The sequence below is a fragment of the Ooceraea biroi genome, chromosome 3, assembly GCF_003672135.1.
Source record: "Ooceraea biroi isolate clonal line C1 chromosome 3, Obir_v5.4, whole genome shotgun sequence".
NCBI classification, from domain to species: domain Eukaryota; kingdom Metazoa; phylum Arthropoda; class Insecta; order Hymenoptera; family Formicidae; genus Ooceraea; species Ooceraea biroi.
The window spans coordinates 14,527,900-14,550,731 of NC_039508.1; the positions used below are offsets into that span (position 1 = coordinate 14,527,900).

General features: G+C 38.4%; 3 protein-coding genes across 8 annotated transcripts in view; 1 reads left to right on the forward strand and 2 right to left on the reverse strand.

Moving 5' to 3' along the window:
- The window catches only part of LOC105277145, a 35,001-nt gene extending 34,459 nt beyond the window's left edge, over nt 1–542 (reverse strand). Inside the window, exon 1 of the mRNA XM_011335317.3 lies at nt 4–542. Coding sequence (XP_011333619.2) covers nt 4–79 — 76 coding nt within the window. The 5' untranslated portion in view covers nt 80–542. The remainder of the gene's footprint in view (nt 1–3) is intronic.
- A 2,524-nt stretch (nt 543–3,066) lies between these two features.
- Nucleotides 3,067–9,785, reverse strand: LOC105277147 (serine/threonine-protein kinase VRK1). 4 transcript variants are annotated; one of them, XM_026968136.1, is made up of 11 exons: nt 9,125–9,785; nt 7,903–7,962; nt 7,641–7,816; nt 7,390–7,515; nt 7,088–7,284; nt 6,760–7,000; nt 6,397–6,597; nt 6,089–6,312; nt 5,705–5,976; nt 5,426–5,562; nt 5,264–5,349 (listed from the first exon to the last, which is right to left on the reverse strand). In XM_026968136.1, exons 3-11 carry the CDS (start codon nt 7,807–7,809, stop codon nt 5,264–5,266), a joined length of 1,653 nt encoding a protein of 550 aa, XP_026823937.1. In that variant the 5' UTR covers nt 7,810–7,816; nt 7,903–7,962; nt 9,125–9,785. The 4 variants fall into 4 exon arrangements, with proteins under 4 accessions (XP_026823938.1, XP_026823937.1, XP_026823939.1 ...); XM_026968138.1 differs by lacking the exon at nt 7,903–7,962; XM_026968139.1 differs by lacking the exon at nt 7,903–7,962 and having other exon boundaries at nt 9,692–9,780.
- A 361-nt stretch (nt 9,786–10,146) lies between these two features.
- LOC105277146 (RNA-binding protein 25) lies at nt 10,147–20,400 on the forward strand. 3 transcript variants are annotated; one of them, XR_002193119.2, is made up of 13 exons: nt 10,147–10,337; nt 11,083–11,229; nt 11,998–12,352; nt 12,429–12,623; nt 12,708–12,823; nt 17,531–17,736; nt 17,950–18,574; nt 18,668–19,088; nt 19,172–19,387; nt 19,465–19,637; nt 19,726–19,872; nt 19,975–20,117; nt 20,200–20,400. XR_002193119.2 is itself a non-coding variant. In XM_011335319.3 (12 exons), the coding sequence occupies exons 2-12, from the start codon at nt 11,122–11,124 to the stop codon at nt 20,065–20,067; spliced, it is 2,655 nt and encodes an 884-aa protein (XP_011333621.1). In that variant the 5' UTR covers nt 10,147–10,337; nt 11,083–11,121; the 3' UTR covers nt 20,068–20,400. The 3 variants fall into 3 exon arrangements, 2 of the variants coding, with proteins under 2 accessions (XP_011333621.1, XP_011333622.1); XM_011335319.3 differs by having other exon boundaries at nt 19,975–20,400; XM_011335320.3 differs by having other exon boundaries at nt 12,028–12,352; nt 19,975–20,400.
- Nucleotides 20,401–22,832: the final 2,432 nt, after the last annotated feature.

Sequence of the window (22,832 nt, forward strand, 5' to 3'; positions counted from 1 at the left end):
CACCGAAAAAATCCTCCCAGCTAACCGAGCCGTCAGAGTCCACGGCGCTGGCGTTCGCAGCTTCCGCCTCGCTGCCCATCGCGACGTCGACGCGCGTCCTTCGTCGTATCGTCCTCCTCCGTTCAGCCGATCCCCCGTCGATCGTCGATGCTCGATTGTCGTGCGGTGCGTTACGTTCTCGCGTAACGCGCGACGAACATCGCGCGTCACATCGCGCGTCACGTCACACGCCGCGTCGCACGGCACGCTTGTCGCACCGTACGCGAACACGCGACGATCGCGACTGACATGTTCCTCTCGAAGGCGCCAAAAGCCCGCCGCGATCGGCCGAACGAGAGCGAGCCGACGATTCGACGAACGAGAGGCGAGAGCGTGCGCGCACACCGAACAAAACGCGCGAGGCACCACCGACGACGATCCGACGCGCCGAAACTCGCTGGCCAGGCGAGCGACGATCGACCGCGGATCGATGGACGCGAGTAGCGGGAAGCAGCTAACTTCGTGCCGAACGCGCGCAACGCCGTCGCGAGATGTAACGCGACTGACACGGCCGGCGCGGCGCCGCGCGGCACGACGCGGTGCGACGCGCCGAAACTCGCCGAGGGTGAACGATCGCGCGGGCCAACGGACGGGATCGGAGCGCCTCGCGGGCGGCGACGAGATTGGTGCGCGCGAGCGCTTGCAGTTTTGCACTGGCGAATTATCGATCGACGATGACACGATCGACGAACTGACGAGCGTTTCGTCGGCTCGACACGATCGTGGAGTAAGGTGTCACCTGAAATCTCGGCGATGAGGGTCGCGACGATCGTTAAAGATTGAGACGAACACCGCGACTTCCGGTATACCAGAAAAAGAATCAGGGGGAGGGGACAATTGAAATTTCGCGACTCGCGTTGGCTGCAGTGCAATCAACACCGGTGTTCACAGTCATATCTTGCCCGCCATTTAAGGGGAAGCTGGAGTTGCTAGTGAACTATTTTTTCACTATAGCGATGGTAATTGCAGTTTCGAAAATTCTCTTTATTGCTTGTGCAGAATAAAAAATCCTTTTCCACAAATGAAGTATAGATAGAAAGAAAGTCCGCTCTACAGGACTTTATATTCAAAATGGAAAAAAGTTAGAAAAGACAAATGCAAGTTTTTAACTTTTTGAGTATAAAATCCTGTAGAGCGGACTTTCTTTCTATCTATACTTCATTTGTGGAAAAGGATTTTTTATTCTGCACAAGCAATAAAGAGAATTTTCGAAACTGCAATTACCATCACTATAGTGAAAAAATAGTTCACTAGCAACTCCAGCATCCCCTTAAAGATTACGAATCAATGGTTTCGTAACTACATTCACACTGATCGTTATCGGTTTTTCAGAGACAAGAAATTCTTATTTATTACATGCACGTGTGAGTATATAAGTAAGAAATACTTGTCTCTCTGCGAAAAACAGCTATTATATACGGTGCTGAAACCACTAATTTATGATCTTTAAATAAGGGTAAAAACGTGACTGGTTTATTCCGCGATACGAACCGAGTCCTTTCCTTCTTACTGTACAACTGTTTTGGCAACACTTGTTTTTAAAATTATCTAGGTATACCAACGGTAAGCGGGTAAATGTTTAGGAAGAACAAGAAGGAAAAGAAACTATTCTTTTTTCTACGTTTTGCGTATTTTACAACTATAACAATAAGATATCTCTCTTTATAATAAGAATAAGATATTCAAACAATGCCTCCGAAAGAGAAAGATGAGCGAGGCACAAGGCAGACGGAAGTGCATTTGAAGCGAAAAACTTTGCGCTTTCAATTATCGATGTTTAGTAATTCAAAAGTCGAACGATCGCCGCTTATCGCAGCTTTGATCGATGAGCATATCGTGAATAGATGCAAGATGGATGCAGGATGAGCGGAACAGTCGAGCCATGAGTTCCGAGTCTCGATGACGACCGGCTGAATGCATTAACTGTCCTCGTCCGTTCGAGAGCAATCGCGTCGGGCGACAAGTAGTAGTCATGGTACTCTCTGGCTCAAAAGGAATAGATATCCGTAAAAGAGGAAAAGAAACGACGTTGGGAAACGACTTTTACGAAAAGATTTGGCGATCGCGAGGCGCTAGAAAAAATTAATTATTTAAATAAATATATAAAAGAGTAATACATGTTCTTAAATATTCTTGAACACCTAGCAGAACGGACAAATCAGCTGGATTTCTGTCGACAATCTCCCACGTCGAGTTATGTCTGTCCGCCGAAAAGATGGGCCATATTAAAAGACGTTTCCAAGAAACGCGGAAAAAAAAAAAAGAAATTAAGTCTCTAAATCTCTTCTATCGCAGCATAAGCTCGGGGCGAGGAGTTCCAAGTATAACACGACGCTCCAGATATCCGGGGAGGGATCGACGTGCAGATTGCGCGGAATATATTTATACGAGTGGAATAGTACGTATATCGAGAGGGAAGCAAAAGAGATCTTCTCCTCTCCCCCCTCGCCCCTCGAAATATTGCTCAATCCGACGCGTCGTGAAAGTCACTATACATTCTTTCGAAACCCCCACGCGCGTGCGACTGCGTTTATTTTTCGGAGGATCGTGTGGAACACGCACCTACACGCGCGCATATATTAGGGCCCGCCACGCACGCACGATACGTCGACGGAATCGCCGGGGTTCTATTATTAGACGGCCGGCGCTCGCCCGTTGCATCCGAGACGGAATGAATGGAGAATGCTCTCCGAATATTAGGACGTTGCGCCTTCGTGCTGCTACGTTCTGGATTAAATTATTCTGCTCCCCGACGAGGAGGTCAATGAAATTAATCCGTCTACTTATGACGGATATTTTGCACGCTTTTCTCATGAAAGCAACTATGAAGAAAAAATATCTGCGTTATCAAATTTTAATTAATTAACGACTGTCCATAAATAATAACGTTACATGATATGCAACGATATTTTATTTTCTAAACGCAATGATCGTACGATTATTTATATAAAATTCGACAAATGTAACTAAATTGTAAATGTTTGCAACACTGTACGGTAGGAACACGCGGGAAAAGAAGTAATGCAGTTTGCTCACTGATCATGTATATTTGCTTTATATTTCGCAATGTAGCATATCCATAGACAACGCACTGAACGGTAAATATACAAGGTGGCTATAGGGGAAATGCCGACAAGAGAGTACAGTCTAGTATTGTAGTACGTATATATACATGTTACATACACCACTCTCCCACTTATTCTTACTTATATTTAGTTGTTCGCAGTAACGTCTCGCGGCTCGAAATTATCACGTCTTACGAAATAGTAATAACGCGCTGTTCCGCGATATCCAACAATACACTTAGGAGAACGCAACTTTATTGCATTGCGCGACGTTCATCGTATAATCATTACAAGCTCTTATTGCCAGTGAGATATTAATCTGTACAAAGATTAATCTAACAGTATATTTGGCCGTATAATATATATATGTTTACGGAAGAATAGATGTCCTTTCCGCAAAGAATACAGTATCGTTCCTCCGTTAAAAGGTTCGCTCTTGCGGAATTGAAGATGGGTCATCGATCGATATATCCGTCACTTCCGCATTTAAGCGTGTAATAAATTTTTTGTATAGGAATAGAATACAAATACGCATTATAATCAGTGACATTTAATTTCGAGCAGTAACGATCGTTATCGTGGCACAGGTACATAGATCATAACTTAGGATAGTAGAAATAAATTATCACAATAATGTACTGTAAAAAAAAGAAGTTCTAAATATTTATAAATCGATCACGATAGCGAGAATGCTAAACAACGATTAGACATCAACTAATAATATCTGCTGGACACATTAAATCCACTCAAGGCTATCAGAAATAAAAAAGTTCAACGCGATGCAACGCGACGACAAAATCGGTTTCGATTAGTATATAGATAGAGTAATTCCGGTATATTATAATAAGCTCTCGGAAATTATGCCATACAATTCAAGTGTCAAATGTCCCATTCATACGTCATATAAAATCGCATGACCTTATCGTACGCCTCGCTAATGTTCCTCCGGATATTACTATTTCGAACATTAGCACCGATTTTCAATCATGTCATGTTAAAGATCTAAATGTAAATGCACGTTACATCTACAATTTGCTTACCGCGTATGTCGCGAATACCCATAAGATTACAGAAGTTAACGTACCTTCGAACGCGTTACCATACAAGTTAGCAGAACGAAGTATTAAGTAATGAAAAAAATGCTGTATTTACAATGATTTTCACAAAAAGGATTCACACGCGAGAGTGATCCCCGTTACTTTCTCCTAGACAATTTTACAAGATCCTCGATTAACTGGATTATACATCGATATAGATATAATCACGTAATACTTTACGATAGTCCTCGATTTTCCTACACAAGGAGACGCGCAATCGTTGGAGAAACTAAATTTTTTTACAAAAACCATCACGCGATCATAATTCATTAAATTTGTTTTCTTTGTGATTTATATTGCACAAAAGTATTAGATAAAAACTCTCTCTGCAATATATAAATATTTGTAATAATCATTTTTTTGCTGTGTGTATGCACTTTCGAATAACATTATTAACATCATATTATCCATCGATTAAAACAAAATCGAAATAATTACAATTACTTGCTGCAGAAGAAAAAAAGAAGTCAAATCGATTATGATGTATATATATATATATATATATATATATATGCGCACACACACAATGAATGCATAATTTAATAAATTTAATCAACATCCGAGACACAGATAAATACAGAATGGAATATACATATGTTGTTTCATGATTTAATGTAGAATGTGATTGAACCTGTCTATTAGTATTAAATAAACATAAGCTAGTAAGAAAATTATAAAATTTATTTGTGCGATCCTAAATCACGGATATTGATTTTGTCGGAAATACTATTATAATTTAAATACCATAATTTTTCCGGCCAACTTGCAATTTCGAAGGAGGAAGTTCGTTCTGAATATTATTTACTTTAATAGTACGATTTCGTTTGCTATGTACTTATTTAAAAAACTTATCCGTATTGTACAATGTTACAGGAGTTTATGATGAAGCAGTCTTAAATAAATTGACGCGATGTACATATCCGCGACATCGTCGATAAATGAGATTTTGTCCGAATAATACTTGATTTTATACTTCTCGTTGAAGTGAATGCCGATCTTATCAGTCAGAGACTGTCTTTATACTAATTAATAGTAATACTAATTAAGTCCGGCCTCTCTCGCTTAGGAAGGCGAGCCTTTTCTTCTTTTATGCGTAACCTTGCTATCGGTTGAATCGTCGTTTACACGCTTGTTCTGAGTTCCAAGACCTAAGGAAAAAAAAAGTGTACAATATACAACAAAATTGTCCGGTGCGTTTTGTTTATTACGTAATATGGATCTTACGTTTTAACTTTGCCACACGCGATCGCGTTAAGCGTGGACTACTTTGAGCAGTGGGAACAACCGACTCGGAATTTTTTTCTCTTAATCGTGCGACTTCTTCCATCGCAGGTGTCATCCATTTTGACTTCAGTTCGTTACTAAAGTGTAGAAGACGATGAAATATTAATATAAATTAATATATTTAATTTATGTTAAATATTAATTTAAATTAATATAAGATAGAAAAGGTGTATGCTTTTTGTGCGTTTGAACACGTGGCCGTTAAAATCGATCACTCACTCCGATGATTTTGGTGTTGCTTTATGCCTGAACGTGCCGGATTGCCTCTCCTTCATTCTACGAAGTACATTTAGCATTGCGTATGTTGGCAGGGACGGCGATTGCGGAGTAGAATGCGATGGGGGCGTGAGCGGCGGTGTGAGTGAAGACGGTGGCGGAGGTTGAGTACTAATTTTTGCGAGTTTATCCGGATGCAGTGCCAACACTGCCTCCCAGCTGAACTCCTTTTTCTGAACCGGACGCTTAGGTTGCGTGTTTCGTGTTATTCGTATCTATTGAGATCACATATCCGTTATACGCGTAAATTTATAATAGCATCAAATAATTAAAAAATTAAATCAAATTAAAAATCAAACAATGAAAAAATTAAACGAAAAATCATACCTCGCCATTTACCGGTCTGCAAGGTTTCCTTTCTCTGAGATACGGGCGCTCGAAGAATACAGAGCTCGTCAGATTTTCATTCGACTCGTTCATGGTGTAAAGACACATAGGAATATTGCTGTCTTGGATGCCACCGTTCAGAAATAAATTCCGTAAATAGAAATAGTTGGGTTTGGTCTCAAATCCTAATTCGGTAACGTACTGCATATACTTCATGATTGCAGCTGTAGAAATTATTATGTAAATTAATATTTATTGTATATAAAAGAGCAATAATTTAATATTTTCTGCGTGATATTTTAGCCGACCTGGTGGTTTCTTCTTGTGAGGGAAGCATTCGTTCATAAATAAAGGCAGGTCCGACAAAAGAATGTCCTTTTGTCGATGAACTTCCTCTGGATCCATGACTAAATTAGTTTCGTTATCATCTTTCTCCCAAGGTAGCTTACCGCATAACCATTGTATAATATTATACCCTAAAGTCTCAAGATCTCCCCTTCTTGAATGTGCTGAAAAATATTTTATTTATTAATAAATATGTGAAATTTCGTTTTTTTTTATTATAATAATTAGCGGCTGTTTTCACATGAAGAAAATACAATTCTTTTTATCAAATAACTTCGCCAAAAGACGGAGAATATTCGAAATTAAAAATTAACTAATTAACATACTTCCATGATGAGCGTCCCGCGATGTGAACTCTAATGTGCCCTCGTGAGCACGTCTTTCATCATGTATGAACGGTTTATGTTCGCCGGCGCTTGTTCGAAAACGATACGCCAGTCCGTAGTCTACTAAGTATGCTTGAGATTTTTCCTTTCCTATTCCGTCCCCGTATGACAATAAAATATTTGATCCCTTAACATCCGCGTGAGCATATCCTTTACTATGAATGTATTCTAGCGCGTCCAACTGCAAAAGATCATAATTCTTGCAAGATCGAATATTAGGGGACATTTGGAAAAGTACAGCTCGATTCCATGCAATCGCGAAACTTGCCATTTGTACAGCTAATGTGTTAACAAGCTTCGTTGGCAATTTCCTTCTATGCGAGAGAAATAATTTTCCAATATCTATACCATATCGCGGTATCACTAGAAACCTGTAACGTTGATTTTTATAAAAGTGAGATCCTGATCCTTCGTATGTGGGGACGCCGATTCTTCTCTTTCCCTGAGAATTACACCAACTTTCGACTATAAAAAAAAAATATCAGAGCGTCAAAGAATTATATTTTTCATCTCCTCTGAGAAACATGGACAAATTGTAAAATAATATAAATTATGTTGCATGCTACTTACTCATATGTTTGCGCGCAGCCCTTATATAAAAATTCATTTCAACAAATAATGGACCATTGTTGTGTGGTTCGATTTTTACGACGTACTTTGCGTCTTGTTCAACCGGCAATGTAATATCATTAGAAGCTGCAGAAAGAAAAATCATTCCACGAGTTAATTTTACGTCTAGCACATAGGGATTACAATACAGAGGTACGAACAAATTATAAATATAAAACAATACCTAGAGATACATTATCGAAATTCCTTACCTAGATATATATCTCCAAAACCACCATATCCTATGGTGTTTCCCAGTCTCCATTTATTCTGTGTAATATCCGTCAAGATCTCTCCTGCTGGTAGTGGTTCCGATAATTTACAACCTGCAGCTGCCACTCTTTTCGGCACAGGCACATCTTCTACACGTCTTGGTGCCATTCTGTCACTATTAAAAATAATTCATCTATATAGTAATTGCGTTATTAATTTCATGAGATAACATAACTTGTTACATATCATAGAAAAGATCACCTAACATTGTAAGACTTTCTTCTGGTTATCAAAATTGTGTCATAAGAGAGTTAAACTCATCTGAAAGGTTAAATAAAGTATAAATAAGATAATGTTACAGTAAGTAAAAATTCCTCATAATTTCTTGAACAAACAAGAACACAGAAGCATATTAATAATCTTATAGTTTATTGTTTCATGGATTTCATGAAAAAAAATTTGCATATATACTCTAAGATATTTTTATCCAATTTTAAATATAAATATGTACATGTGTGTATTGTCAAAGTCATATATATATGTAACAGTATATCTTAAATATTACTTTTATAAATATTATATAAGATAGTTGTTGCAAAAATAACATCAAGTATATAATATATCCACTACATAATATTAAGTATATGCAAAAGTTTTAGTCTTTTTTTTAGCGCTCTGGTGTTATTATTTAACTTTCAAATAAATTCTCTCCAGTTGTAATCTTTTTAAAGAGTCGGACTTTGTAAAATCGTAGATCATGATTTAATGATGAACATAATTTTGAAAAACAATAGCAAACGCGATGAGCAATGAAAAACTACATGTTATTTCCATATTCAACAAAGCATTGTTTGGGCTGCAGTTTTTACACACATGGCATATTTACCCAACTTTATTACTACTTTGAATTACCACTTTGAATTACTACTCATTCCAACCCATGCAGTACTTTTTAACTGGACTAGTACTCTGGAAATGTGGCTGAGATATAAAACAACTTTTTTTGTAAAAAACTTTGAAATTTAATTATAAAAAAGGATTTAAAAAATCATAAAAAACGAGGGCAAATATTTTGATGGCTGAATGATGATTGTGTATACTATGCACCAAAATGAAAACATACAAAAAATGAGTAAAACTTGCATACACCTAATATATTCATAATATATTCATATTCATAAATAGAAATAAAAATTCCACATGTTTTCCCATAAAGTTAAAAGATAAATATAAAATCATATAAGATAAATATACAATAAACCATAATTTATAACACAAATTTATACAATAAATCTAGCAATAATCATTCTTTATATTTATAGCAGAGTCTAACTGTACATCTTATCGACAATTAAGTAACACATACAGAAGAGCATTTATTATAAAATGTCAGCAGTAACTGTAAAAATTGAGGTTGATCCCATCATCGAGTCGCCTCTTAAGATTAAGAAAATGGACATGACCTTCTACAAAACATACTTACATGAAGTACAAATTGTTCTAACGAGCGACTTCTATCGGCTTATCAATTAAGAGGAACTTGTCACGCATTGAGGCATGCGAGTGCTGCGGAAAACGCAATGACGAAATTGAGGAACGTACGCCGCGTTAATCGCGTCGGATCTCGCCTGACGCCTGATACATTCTGCGAGGTTAGTTACAACAATGTCACGAATGGAAGGCCGATGTGTACGTATATATGTGCAGATATATATCGCCGTTCAAGCAGTTTGATGTATCGTGCGCGACGATCAGCCGGTCCTCCTGTGTGCACCCGAAAACACGCACTATACGAGAAATTCACGATACACAACAGGGCGAGGAGAGAAACGGCGTTCAGGCTACAGGACACGGAATGCCTGTATGTGCACGTTGATGGAAGCACGTAACGATCTCGCCGATGTCGGTGCCGTCCTGCTCGTAGCCGCGCATGGAACTTGGTGCGAGCGGGAAGCACGTTCAAGCGTCGAACGTGTCAATGCCCGCAACGATCCGTTGTGGCAGATATCAACCGACACTCGTCGGGTTGACCATCCATCTTCGTACTCACCTCACTACACTCACTATCCGACGAATCGCATCGCGCCATTCGCGCTGCTATTACACGAACCAAAGTCCACGTTCGTCAAGCGAAGTCAAACCGTCTGTTTTTCGTAAATCCGTGTAAAATCGACCGACGCGCAACGGCCGTTACGGTAACGAACTGACGCGCGTGCTGCCACCTAGAATCGCGCCATTAAAATCCAATGGCGTGAAAATAAAGAATTGACCAATCACGTTCTTCGTACTAGCCGCGTGAACTAGTCTAGCAAGTATTGTAGAGCAACTGACGTGACGAAAAATTCTTAATAACATAATAATAAACTAATTTTAAACAATATTGAAATTGCACAGAAGATTGATACGCGCTTATACCTTATTTTGTGCGCGAGCGTGTCGGCGATTTTTATCTAACGAGAAATCTAGTGACTAGCCAATCGGTGCGCGGTGTATGAAATATCGTTCATCGCTTTCTACAACTTATACAACTTATGCTTATGGTGATGTCGCGATTGTATGTCATTAATTTGTGTTGAACATTGGAATGCTATTTATTGTGATTTAAGCAAAAGTTTACATCGAATTCAACGATTTTATCAAAATGACACATGGACTTCTGTTGCGATAACGTATAAGTTGGTTTCTGAATCCGCCGTGTGAGTATAACTCCGACAATTTTCCCGTACGTTTAGTGGTTAACGTCGAGCGTCCGCATTGATGCCTCTGTCGGGCGTTTGCGAGTGCATCGATAGTTTGGAACATACTTTTGCAATGTCGAGATAATTATCGCGATTACGCCGAATTTTTTCGCACAAAAAGTATTTTGCGCGATCGTATTCCCGATTCGCGAGACTAGACGGACGCGAGTGTACGCGAGTGACTTGTAGATTACTGCCAGGAGAGTGTAGGAGTATTTAAAAGGAGTCTATTGCATCTACGTAAATCTTTTCGCACACATGTGATTTTTATTGTGGTTTTCTTGTTATCCGGATTGATCGTTCTTGTTACAATGTGTAATCCATTTTTAGTCGAATGCTTTGTTTTAAGCAAGAATAAACACTTTTATAATATGACAATCAAGTGCGATTTTTTATATCGTCTTGCAGTCAATATGGTTATATCTTGTTCTCATTTCTTTCGCAAACGCTGATAAAAATTACGTACTTATAATGATTGATTGACTTGATTCATTAACGTTATCTTAAGATATGATCTTTAGGCATGATTTTATAATAAAAGTAATATCTCATATTACTCTGTGGCTGTTATCGCAGTGTATACTTACATGTATGCATACTTTTTGACTGTAAGATATATAAATGTTTATGCAATTGTTTTTAGAGATTAAGTGATTTTTATTGAATTAATTACGATTTGTTTAAAATTTATATCATTTTGCAGACTATTTATTGCTGTGTCTAGCATCAATTTGTCACAACCATGTCTTATCCCGGTCAACCACCCATGGGTATTCCAGGAATGCCTCCAATGCCATATATGGTTGGCGCACCTCCATCAATAATTGGAGGAGTCATGCCCATGGCACATGTAAGCAAATTTATCGTATTACGGCATGATAATTGTGTTTGATACTGATGAATTTTCTATAAAGCTCATTCACTTATATGCCAAACTTGTATGCCAAATTTGTATGTCATAACTTTCGCTTTTTGCTACTGCCGAGAGAAAAAAACTCTAGTTTTTATAATCTATAAACAGTAAAGCATAATTATATGTATAGTAGTATTGATTTATGTATTTTATGTATTTTGTGTGTTGTATTTTTTTTTCACCATATAAAGCATGGATACACATCATTTTTATTGATAGAAGAGATACATAATTCAGTACAAGTTTGTTAAATTTTATCATATAAAAAAACTCGATTTATTTCTTACATTTACAATTTATGAAATGTTACTAAACTCTGTAGAGATAACTTGTAAAATCAAGTTATTTGGAATTAATTAATTTTCAATGCATCTTTTTGTATTCTAATAAAGTGACATGTAATATACATAAACATATTACCATAAATTGTGTTACAAATTGTTTGAAATATTTGAGAAGCAGCATCTTTCTATTGAATTTATTTAAATATTTTTTGGGCAACACACAATATATAATACATAACACAATTATCCTTCTTTGAATTTATTTGATGCATGCTACGCAGAACGGAATGATAATATTCTGTAGCACAATATTTAGACAACTAAAGGATAAACTAATCGCGCTATTAGAGAGGGAGGGAAAAAGCCGAGTGCATGAGTAGACACGTGCATAATTAAGAATCCTACCATTTATAAAACATAGATGATTCCAACACCCGTATCTGCGATGCAGACATCCGCGCCAGCCGTACGTTACTCGCGCAATCAAAATCGCCACGATAATAATCGGAGGCGCGAGAGAGAGTCGGGCCCACCTGTCACGGTGTTTATCGGTAACATAATGGACAGAGCACCTGACGTGATGATGCGACACATTCTGGGTGCATGTGGCCATGTACTTTCCTGGAAGAGAGTACATGGATTTGGGTTTTGCGAGTATGCCGGCCCTGATGCTGGTCTCAGGGCGATCCGACTGCTTCACGACATGGAAATAGGCACGAAGAAGCTTCTTGCCAAGGTGGACGCCAAAACCAAGGTAGTCCTGGACGAATTCAAAGGTAAGCCTTTCATAAGAGATAATAGCCAAGGTAGAGATTTATGTAACGCAAATTGCGCCGACGCGTTGCTTCGCAGCCGAGCGACGAAAGAAGCTCAAGGGCGGTCAGTCTCCGTTGCAAGATGAGACCTCTAACGAGGGTGCGGACGGTGAGGAGGGTGAAGATTATATGGACGAAGGTATGAGAGTGGTCGATGCAGACGCGCTCGCTCGCATTAACCAGATCATAAGTGAACATGCCGCGGATCTGGAAATGGCGCAAGTTGCTCCAGGTGGGTTATTTGCACAGCTTGGAACTCTTACGCGTTTGTGTGGAATACGTATAAAAATTGTCTTCATCATAACTTTTATTGCAGAGGAACATCAGACAAAGATGGTAGCTAAGTCGCTAAACCTGGATGACGCAGAGATAGAAGAGAGTAAAAGAGACTTGATTACTCGAGAAATTGGCAAATTCAGGGAGGTCATGAAGGTAATTATTATTATCGTTATTATTCGATCTCTTTCCATTTCTTTAAGTTCTCTGTGTTTCCTTTTCTTTTGATAAAATCGTAAAAAAATTTATCGCGCAAACACAATGAAGGACGGAAGTCTAATCTTTCTTAAGAATACGCTGAAAAATATGTCGCAAATTTATTCGTATGTCCGTGACAATGTTAATATTGTATCGATGTGTAATGTTTGATCTACTACGAAGCATTATAAACATATCTGAATATTATTCTCATTACTGCAAAATAATGGAAACTCGGCGAAATTAAATAGTGCAGCTTAGACACATTCGTAATATCGGATAAAGAGTTGAGATCATAATCGAGTTGTTGCAACTAGCAATAATGTGTATGATGTATATTTGAATCTTTCTGTTTTGGATATTTGTGCCAGTTTTTCTTTTACCTCGTGTCTTATACTTCCTATCATTTTATGGTATGAAAATCCGCAAAATATTTTTCCATATTTTATTTTCAGAATGTCAGAATTAAGTATATGTTTGTAATACTTTGTATTATTTTCTCTGTTAATTTTTCACCATTCTTATTCTTCGCGCATACTTATTGGCTCGTTTATTAGTCCATAAAACTCGGGTGTATTAAAAACGCTACCGATTGGACATAGTTTGCGTGTGCAAAATTTTCGTAAGATTCGAAAACTTGATTCGACGCACAAAACAACATTGTTACATTACGCCTTAGCCATTTACATGAAATTAATGGTGCACAGTAGTGTAACAATGACACAAATCTGCGAAGCCGTGCCTTTACATGAAAGAAAACTCATCTGTTAATGTTTATCGATGAATTGTCGCTTAGCATCTACTTCGCTGAGATGTTGCGATCGGACACAGATTCACGCATAATGCTTAAATAATTTAAATGGCAATATGGAATTATGTCGACAAACTCTTTTGCAATATAATAATCGTAAGAGTGTCCAATCGCACATGTGTCCTACGTAAACACTGGTAATTAGATTCTTTCTTTCTGTCTCTCTCTGTCTGTCTGTCTCTCTCTCTCTCTCTTTCTCTATCTCTATCTCTCTTTTCTCTGTGTACACTTAAAGTGTAAAAGAATGTACTTGTATATACAAGAGAGGATAATGAATATCTCGAAAGCCGTAGCTTTTAAGTATTTTGTGGTAAAGTGCGTGTGTGCTATGTTAGCTCTGAACAATTGGAGCCGTGACTCGTTGCTATAATTATAATAACAGGCAGCGTGCGTCGCACACAGCAAACGCACACGCCTAGGAATGCTGTGTATGGGGACCACCCTTTCACTCACTCATTGGCTCTGAAGGGAGTCAATCACAGCACATCCCTCGTATTTTCGCAGGCGGCTGCAGCCTCGTCGGTAAGTCAGAGTATAATCCAAACAACCAAACAATGAGAGAAAAAAAAAATAAGAGGAATATGTTAAAGAGGAGACTTGTAGCTCTCCGGCAAGCTGGATACGTAGCTCCGACATGTAGCTGATCAGTTTGTTTCTATTGTCATTCCGTTTAACTGACATTCCTCGCAAACGTATATATCTGTGCTGCATTGCGGCCGTTATATTTTTGAGATATTAATACGATTAATAATACGTGATTACGTGATCCATTCTGTAATAAACTTACTTTATCTACTTCTGTATATGTCATGCTAAACTGCTAGTTAGCACTAGTATTTACTGATATTTGATACATGGAATATGTAATAGTAAAGATACATTTTAATGTACTCAAATAACGAGCTCTTGATGTGTCCGCTGTATATTCAAGAGAAATAATGTCTTATTTCTAGTACATCGCTTTCTCTCTCTCTCTCTTTCTCTCTTTCTCACTCTCTCTCTCTCTTTATATATACAGGGTGAGGCACCTAAAACAGGCCACCTGAATATCTCGGCTGTTATTGGTGATAGAAAAAAATGTGTCAGACCAAACTTGCATGGTTTCGAGGGACACATAATTTGTTCTAAATAGTTTTTTATTAGGTGGACGCGTAGAGATCATATGAAGGTCAACTTCGTTTTTTTAAATGGTATATGTTTTTTTACGTACCATCTAGTAGAGCGTTTGAAAATGCGCACATTGATCTACGGGTCAAAATCATTCAAAGTCACTGAAGGCCAACTGCAAGGGAAAATAATTTACTTTATATTGCCTAGAGTTCTCTGCTATTAAAAATATTGTAAACTCAGAATTGAAAAAGTTCTAGCACTTAGAAATTTTAGCCTTCAGTGACCTTGAATGATTTTGACCCGTAGATCAATGTGCACATCTTCAAACGCTTTACTAGATGGTACGTAAAAAAACATATCATACCATTTAAAAAAACGAAGTTGACCTTCATATGATCTCTATGCGTCCATCTAATAAAAAACTATTTAGAACAAATTATGTGTCCCTCGAAACCATGCAAGTTTGGTCTGACACATTGTTTTCTATCACCAATAACAGCCGAGATATTCAGGTGGCCTATTTTAGGTGCCTCACCCTGTATATATATTTACACTTTGCGTTACATTAATTAAGCAAGAGTAAAATGAATATTACAACTTCCCACATAAGGCGTGTGCGTATCTTATGATATCTATGTATCTTTTAAATGTTACAGTTATTATATAGAAACGTAATATAAACAAGATAAAATAAACGCAAAGAGCTTCTACCGTTTGTAGAAAAAAATTGCTGAAAAACGTTGCTGATGTCTAGCAGTCTAGTATCCATATATTGAACGTAGGTAAACGGTTGGCCCAGGTTGCTTTCGTGCATCTGTAGGATTGGAATGTATTATCATTTTGAGCAAAACACACTTTGGCGCTGACACATTTTTGCGATACTTCTTTGGATAGACTATTTGATAGGGTCGACAGATTTTCTTTGTACGTTACACACAAATTGAAATTGATTTTGTTCATCATCAATGGCGACTGTTCAGTTGTTGTCTTTATTTTGTGTAAACAGCTTCTGTCAGCGTCTCGATCAGACATGTAGTACCTAGGTGCGCGCTCCTCCATTCTCCGGTACCACCACACTGACTGACCAAGTCAACTTCACACCGTGAGTAAATTCCACAACCATGAGCCACCAAAAAGCAATTCGGTTCTTGTAGTTTTTTGCTAGTGAACTGCCCATCTGAGAAAATATCTTTTTGACCACGTTTCATATTTCAGCAGCCTATGTTCTCCTCACAACGTGCATTTACTTTTATGCACTGAATTGTTCTACCCTTGTTAGAGTTTAAAATTATGGGTTACCGTATGGACGAGAACAGTTTATGTTTTATAATGGCAGAGTAGAGAGATTATTGTGTAAAATACTAGGATTACAGGTCACACCGATAAAATGTCGATGTGAAAATGATACGAAATTGTATATTATGAAAAACAGATGAAAGTATGTTTGAACCAAGTTCTATAACTACAACAACAATGTATATTCTGCAGTGATATTATTTCTATAACGATCAGGAAGAATATTGAAAGAAATATATAATAGTATAACAAGCAACACATTTGACTAGCAGATTACTTCTTTGTTACGGCATTTAAATGTAGACGTATGCGCGCGTATTGTGGATAGATTACGTTTTAATCTCGCATAATAATTAACGTCGGGATCATGCAGTAATCGGGATTGATTTTTCCAAACAGTAACCCATTTTGGATACTAGAATAACGATTAAGAATGAACCATACTAATTTAATTTCTAAGAACGCTGCGTTTATAACACGGACCGATAACGGTGGGCAAACTATTGTGCATTTGATATTCAACAGTTTGCTGCATCGGCTGCCATAACGCGTGTAACCATTACCAGAGGAAAACAAATGTTGTGAGACAGTTTCTTGGCAAATGCGAAAAGATGTTTTGGGATACCCTTCCTCGTGATGGCTGCGCCTCCGATTGGTATAATACTTTCTAATAATTATTGAATAATTGAGCAAAAGAATTTCTATATAATCTCAAAGACCCCTTTCAAGCTCTTAGATTTTATCATAGATTTAGATACTATCGATTTTACAGGCACATTTGCAATGTTGTAAGTACATTGGGTGGCCTCTGCGATGCATCTGTTTAGTGTTAAGGTACTTAAATATAAGCTAGAGTCTAAGATAACTCTTATTCCTGTATCCAAATATTTGTACCTGCACTTAGGTAATTGATATGTAAACGAGATTTCGTAAGATGCTGCCGATCGAGCATACTCCAGTGGAGTGAGTATACCATATTGAAATGAACATCTCTCTACTCGTTATAATCAGATGATTAAGGCTTATGCTAACAACTAGCAATCGTTCTGTAGACGAATCATACGTTGCTATTTAGCGTGATTTCTTTCTCTCCGTATATATCTTTTTTTTGTTACGCAGGAATCTAGTAAAGTGATTTTTTTCGAAATAAACGGAGCCATTTTCTCAACAAGTGATGGACACATTTTAGCAAATTTATATTAACTGCGTGAGTTTTTCATTTGGCGAAATCTTGTTGAGTAAATGGTATGCATTTTCATACATGCCGTTAGAGTCAAGATCCTTGTTTGCTGGATATTTATTTATGAATAATACTTCTTATCATTCTTCATTTTGTTATAGCTGAGGAAGATACGATTGCTAGTTCCTTGGTTCCATCAATATCACAGATTGACACGCTTGTTATGGCTCTGTGGTCTCACTTGCGCTCGCATTCTTGTGTTTTATAGAAGCAGGAGGAGGAGAAGGCCCAGGTGAAACGAAAAAGAGAAGCGGTCGAGAAAGAGGAGCGCGAGAAGCGAGAGAAGGAGCGGCGCGATAAGCGCGACGACGATATTACCAAGGATGATCAAGATGGAGATTCTGGTAGTCCTACATCTCATAAAGGTCGTAGTGATAGCAGCAGTAGAAGAGATAAACGTCGATCTAGATCCAGGTGATATTTCCCTGCCCTTTGTCTAAAATAAATGCAATGAAATTTCTGTAGTATGCTGTATACATTATTTTCGAGAAAAGAAAATGGAACGGCAGTCATAAAAGCACAATTTGATGACGGTGTAACAGTTTTGAACAAATCAAAATTCTTTTTATGCACTTTCAGCATATTTTCAGTGGGAATTGTTTCCTTTAATAAGCTCGAACTTTTCAGATCTAAGGAACGCGATAGGGATCGATCGAGAAACGATCGAGACCGGGATCGAGACAGAGACCGCGAAAGAGATCGCGAACGTGAACGGGAACGGGAACGGGATCGAGATCGTGAAAGGGAACGCGAGCGAGAACGCGAGCGCGACAGGGAAAAGGAGAGAGATCGGGAACGGGAAAGGGAACGGGAACGGGAGGAAGTGCGGAAAACCGAAAGGGAGATTATGCGTGAGAGGGAGGAGGAGGAGGAGGCGAAAGAGAGAAAGAAGAACGAGAGACGGGCTAGGGAGAAGGAAGCGGCGTATCAGGAACGTTTGAGGGCGTGGGAGACTCGCGAACGACGTAAGCAGAAGGAGTACGAGAAGGAAGCTGAAAAGCGTCGTGCGAAGCGCGAGGCCAGAGAGAGGGAGGCGAAGCGGCTGAAGGAGTTCCTCGAGGATTACGACGACGACCGTGACGACGCCAAGTATTACAAAGGCAAGGAGTTGTCTCGTAGGCTCGAGGAGCGAGCTCTCGAAGCGGAAGCGGACTCGCGGGACCGTTGCGCGGAACGCCAAGAACTTCAGCGTCTACGCGACAAACTGTACGCGGACGCTTCCAATCCGGATCCTGCCGCGGAATTTGAAAGAGTAAGTTTGGCTTCTACATTCAGATTCGATTATAATTACAGCAATAAAGACACAGCCGTAAATTTCATTCGCAACGTCTTATTTTTATTATAGTTGAAAGCTGAAAGAGAGGAACAGTACAAGCCTAAACCAGTCATTACCATAATCGACGAGGAGGATGAAAAGACTGCGAAGAAGGAGAAGGAAGTAATGCCGCCGATAGAAACCGAGCCAATCGAAAGCGACAGCGACGACGGTGTACAATTCGATGATGCCTCGCAACCGGAAGCACCGTCCAGAACTCCACCGCGGCATCATCATCACCACCGTCGGCATCATAGACATCATCAGAATCATCATCGTGACGGCGATGAGAATCAGGAAGGACTAGCGGAGGCGGATCGAGAAAGCTTGAAGGACACACGGCCATCGCCGGTAAATCAGTCGGTAGTGACGCCTGCTCAATCCATCCCGCCATCATTGGATGAGGATTCGCGTATGTCTCTTGTCAGCGAACCCGAGAAGACGAGCAGCAGTAAATATCTTCATCTAGAAATACAATTAATTATTATTAATCATTCTCCCTGCGTTTGTACAATTCTATGGGTTTTACCGTAGGTAACTTTGTTCCCTTCGCCATGGGAAGCGGTAGCAATCGCGCTAGCGACCACGCCGTAGGTGCTAAAACGCCGGGCAGTCCCAATACTGTCGCGAACTCGCAACAGGCAAATCAAACGCGGAAGAAAGGTCGCATCGATGTCAAGGATGTTTTCAATAACGACGATGACGACGACGCGGTTAATAACGCGAAGAAGCGGAAACTCGTTCCTCTTGGTAATTGCACTAATCTCGTCTTTTAATTCAACGGGAAGACTTAGAATATATATATAAAAAATTTGGATCTTCGACAGATTATGGTGACGAGAAGAAGAAGAAGGTGGAAGAAGCTGCGAAGCCGGGGAAAGAAGAGAATACAAAGAGTCAGGAGGAAAAACGAAAGCACATAAAGTCTCTTATAGACAAAATACCTACTGACAAGAACGCGTTGTTCGGTTATCAACTTGATTGGGCGATCATTGACAACGTAAATATCGTATTTTTTGGCGCGGACGGATCGAGTAAAATTATTAATATTATATAATTGCGCTTAATTTTTATTCTCCCTCATTTAGACTCTGATGGAGAAAAGGATAAGACCGTGGATCAATAAGAAGATCATCGAGTACATTGGTGAACCGGAACCTACCCTCGTGGATTTTATCTGTAGCAAAGTCATGGCAGGCAGTTCTCCTCAGGGAATCCTCGACGATGTACAGATGGTAATTACGGAGAAAATCATTCTCGCGATCGCTCTTGCCGTCGCAAGAATTAATTCGTTTATAAATTTCCTAATTTCCGACGAAACGTATTTCGTGCTCCAGGTATTAGATGAGGAAGCGGAGGTCTTCGTGGTCAAGATGTGGAGGCTACTGATTTACGAGGTGGAGGCGAAGAAGATGGGCTTGGTAAAGTAAAGTGGCCGTACGTTGTCCGTAAATTTATCGGCTCACGATTCATACTACACGTAAATATATATATTTTGTTTTTATTAAATTTAGGCAATATTTAGGAATTCTGTATCTACATGCAATTCTATTATTCTATAGGTATTATAGCTATCGTTTTCCTAGACGACAAATCTGAATTTATCAATAAATAGATTAAGTGTGTAGTAGTCACAGCGTTAAATAAACTTGTAATTACGATTTATAATATGCATCATGTTTTTCAATTTACACACATGATTATTGTCATGCGGGCTAGTAATGATTCCTGTGTAAAATTAAATAAATATTCATATCTTGATATCTTGATGAGTATATTTTATCGAGTTTTAGAACTGTATCGATTTTAATGGTAATCGTGAAAAAAATTAATTAAAATTCTTCATAAGGGTAACAGTAATTGATAACGAATAAGAGAAACGTGCTTTTATTAAGGGGGGAGGGGATGCTGGAGTCGTCTATATTTGGAGTTTATGTGAAAAACGGGAAAAAGTTTGACAATTACAATTTTCTTTCTTTTGTTGTGCAGACCAAGATTACCTTGTTCTGATTGGTCGGTAAATGCTTGTAGCATTTTAGATATCTCATGATAAAAAAGCCTAATTTCAATTCAAAGAATATTTCAAGTCTCACTACAGATGTCGTTACATGTACCATTCGCAGTGCTCGCGCCCGACTTTCGAAGAAGACGGGCGCCATTATTCAATCCCGGACAAGTAATGATCCCCCGAGTGCACGTTTGAAGATAAATTTCCGTAACTCTTCACATTCAAGCGCCGTAATCAACGATGGTAGCGATAAAACACGAGTCACCGTACCGGTAAGAGTGATCTTTTACGTATCCGTTTTTAAAGCGACGAAATTGCGCTTGATTCAGCTCGCGATTGAGAAATCGATCGGTGCACGACGCCGCGCCGCTCGACTTTTCTGTTACTTGCTCCGCTTTTCGCCTTTCCTTATTGCGAAAACGGCTGTTGGACGGTTTGATTCTGTAACGTTAATTATTCGTGATGACGTACGCGATCGTCAAACGGTCGGACAGTGGAAAATGACGTGGTTCCCCCACTTCTGCGCCGAACCGGCAGTGATTAATCATAAGGTTTGTGTTCTTTTTCGTTGCACTAGTTCAGAGGTGCAGCGAAAAGAAACAAACCTATAATCGACTCGATATATTGGCGCGTAAAACAGGTTAGCGCGTTTTGTTCCCCGCGAAAAAAGCAAATGCATGCAAATTATTGATGGCAACGCTCGAGCGGTCCATGTAAGCGCGCGAATCTGTGATAAATCGAGGTTCACCGAAAACAGTACCCTCATTGCCATTTATGCACTTTTTCCACGTATTTTCGGCTTTGAGATTAATATGTTTACTCGTGATCCGAGCTTTTTGCTGAGGCATTGAGAGCTTCGAAAGTTTCTTAATTCTCACGTCCCACCGAAGTTACGTAAAAATGATTTTTAACTGTTCGCAACGTGATACATGAAGTCTCACAGTCGTTTTATATGTCAGGAGTAGATATTTAATACATAAATATGCGTAGTCAATGCATTTTTATCTTTTTAAATTGATTATAAATTTATAAACTTTTAATTTGTGTCGTATAATGTCCATACATTGAATTAGAAACTACTAGATTGAATAGATATATGTTGACGTATACATGATATTTTACTTCTATACATGATGTTATCTGATACTATGATTATAGGTTTCACAGTAAAATATATAAAATTATTCTTCTCAATTATCTTAAAAAAATGGTTTTGATTGAAGATAATTGGGCAATTCGAATTGCGAGACATTGCGCATATATATTTATGCTATATATTGTGGTGAACGTGCACAATGCATACAGACACGCTTCAATACGTGTAATGAACAAAATAATTGGTTGAGTGTAAAAATTACATTCGCGAGATACAAGCAAATTAATTTAATCTATATTTGTCGAATATTTTTTCAAATATTCTTTTTACTATTTTGTTAGTCGTTCAGAGAATGCGCGTTTAGTTTAGTTTATCTGCTGATTTGTTAGTTAATTTAAAAATGTTATACGCGCGTGTTTAAAATATTGCATATTTGGTTAGAACAAAGTATGCGACCTCGATATTCTTCCCACTAATCTCAACGTCAATGCCACAAAAATCCTATTGTGAAACGAAATTATGCGCCGATAAATAACGACAGTTCACCGACAATGGCGAGTCGAATCGTTGGGAAGCGTACGAGAGAGACCACGGCAATTTAAATAAATTAACGGAGCCCGAGCGTATCCAACACTTTCACCGGGTTATGTATAAAAGAAAGAAAAAGAAGAAATACTCAAACAAATTCCGCGAATCCGCCAGCTAATTACGATTAATGGCTATTTTTATTAACGATCGTAATTTTTCTCTTGCGCCAGTAATTGAACACTTACAGATCGTTCTAGATTAACGTCGGGCAATTTAATGTTAATTTTGAATTAAACTTATGATTAAGTTTATTATAAAATATGAAATTACTAAATTCTATATTAAACATTAAGCTATTATTATTAGTTACAGAATTCATCTTTTTCATAAGAGTAAAAAAGTTTGATATTAAAAAATTAATACAGTATCAATAAAAAGGTAAGTTATTACAGAATGTGTGCACGTTTATTATTAATGCATACATTCATGCTTGCAATGCGGTAACAAAATTTCTCTCGTTGATTAAATAATTATAATTCAATTGTACTAACTCGATAAATAGA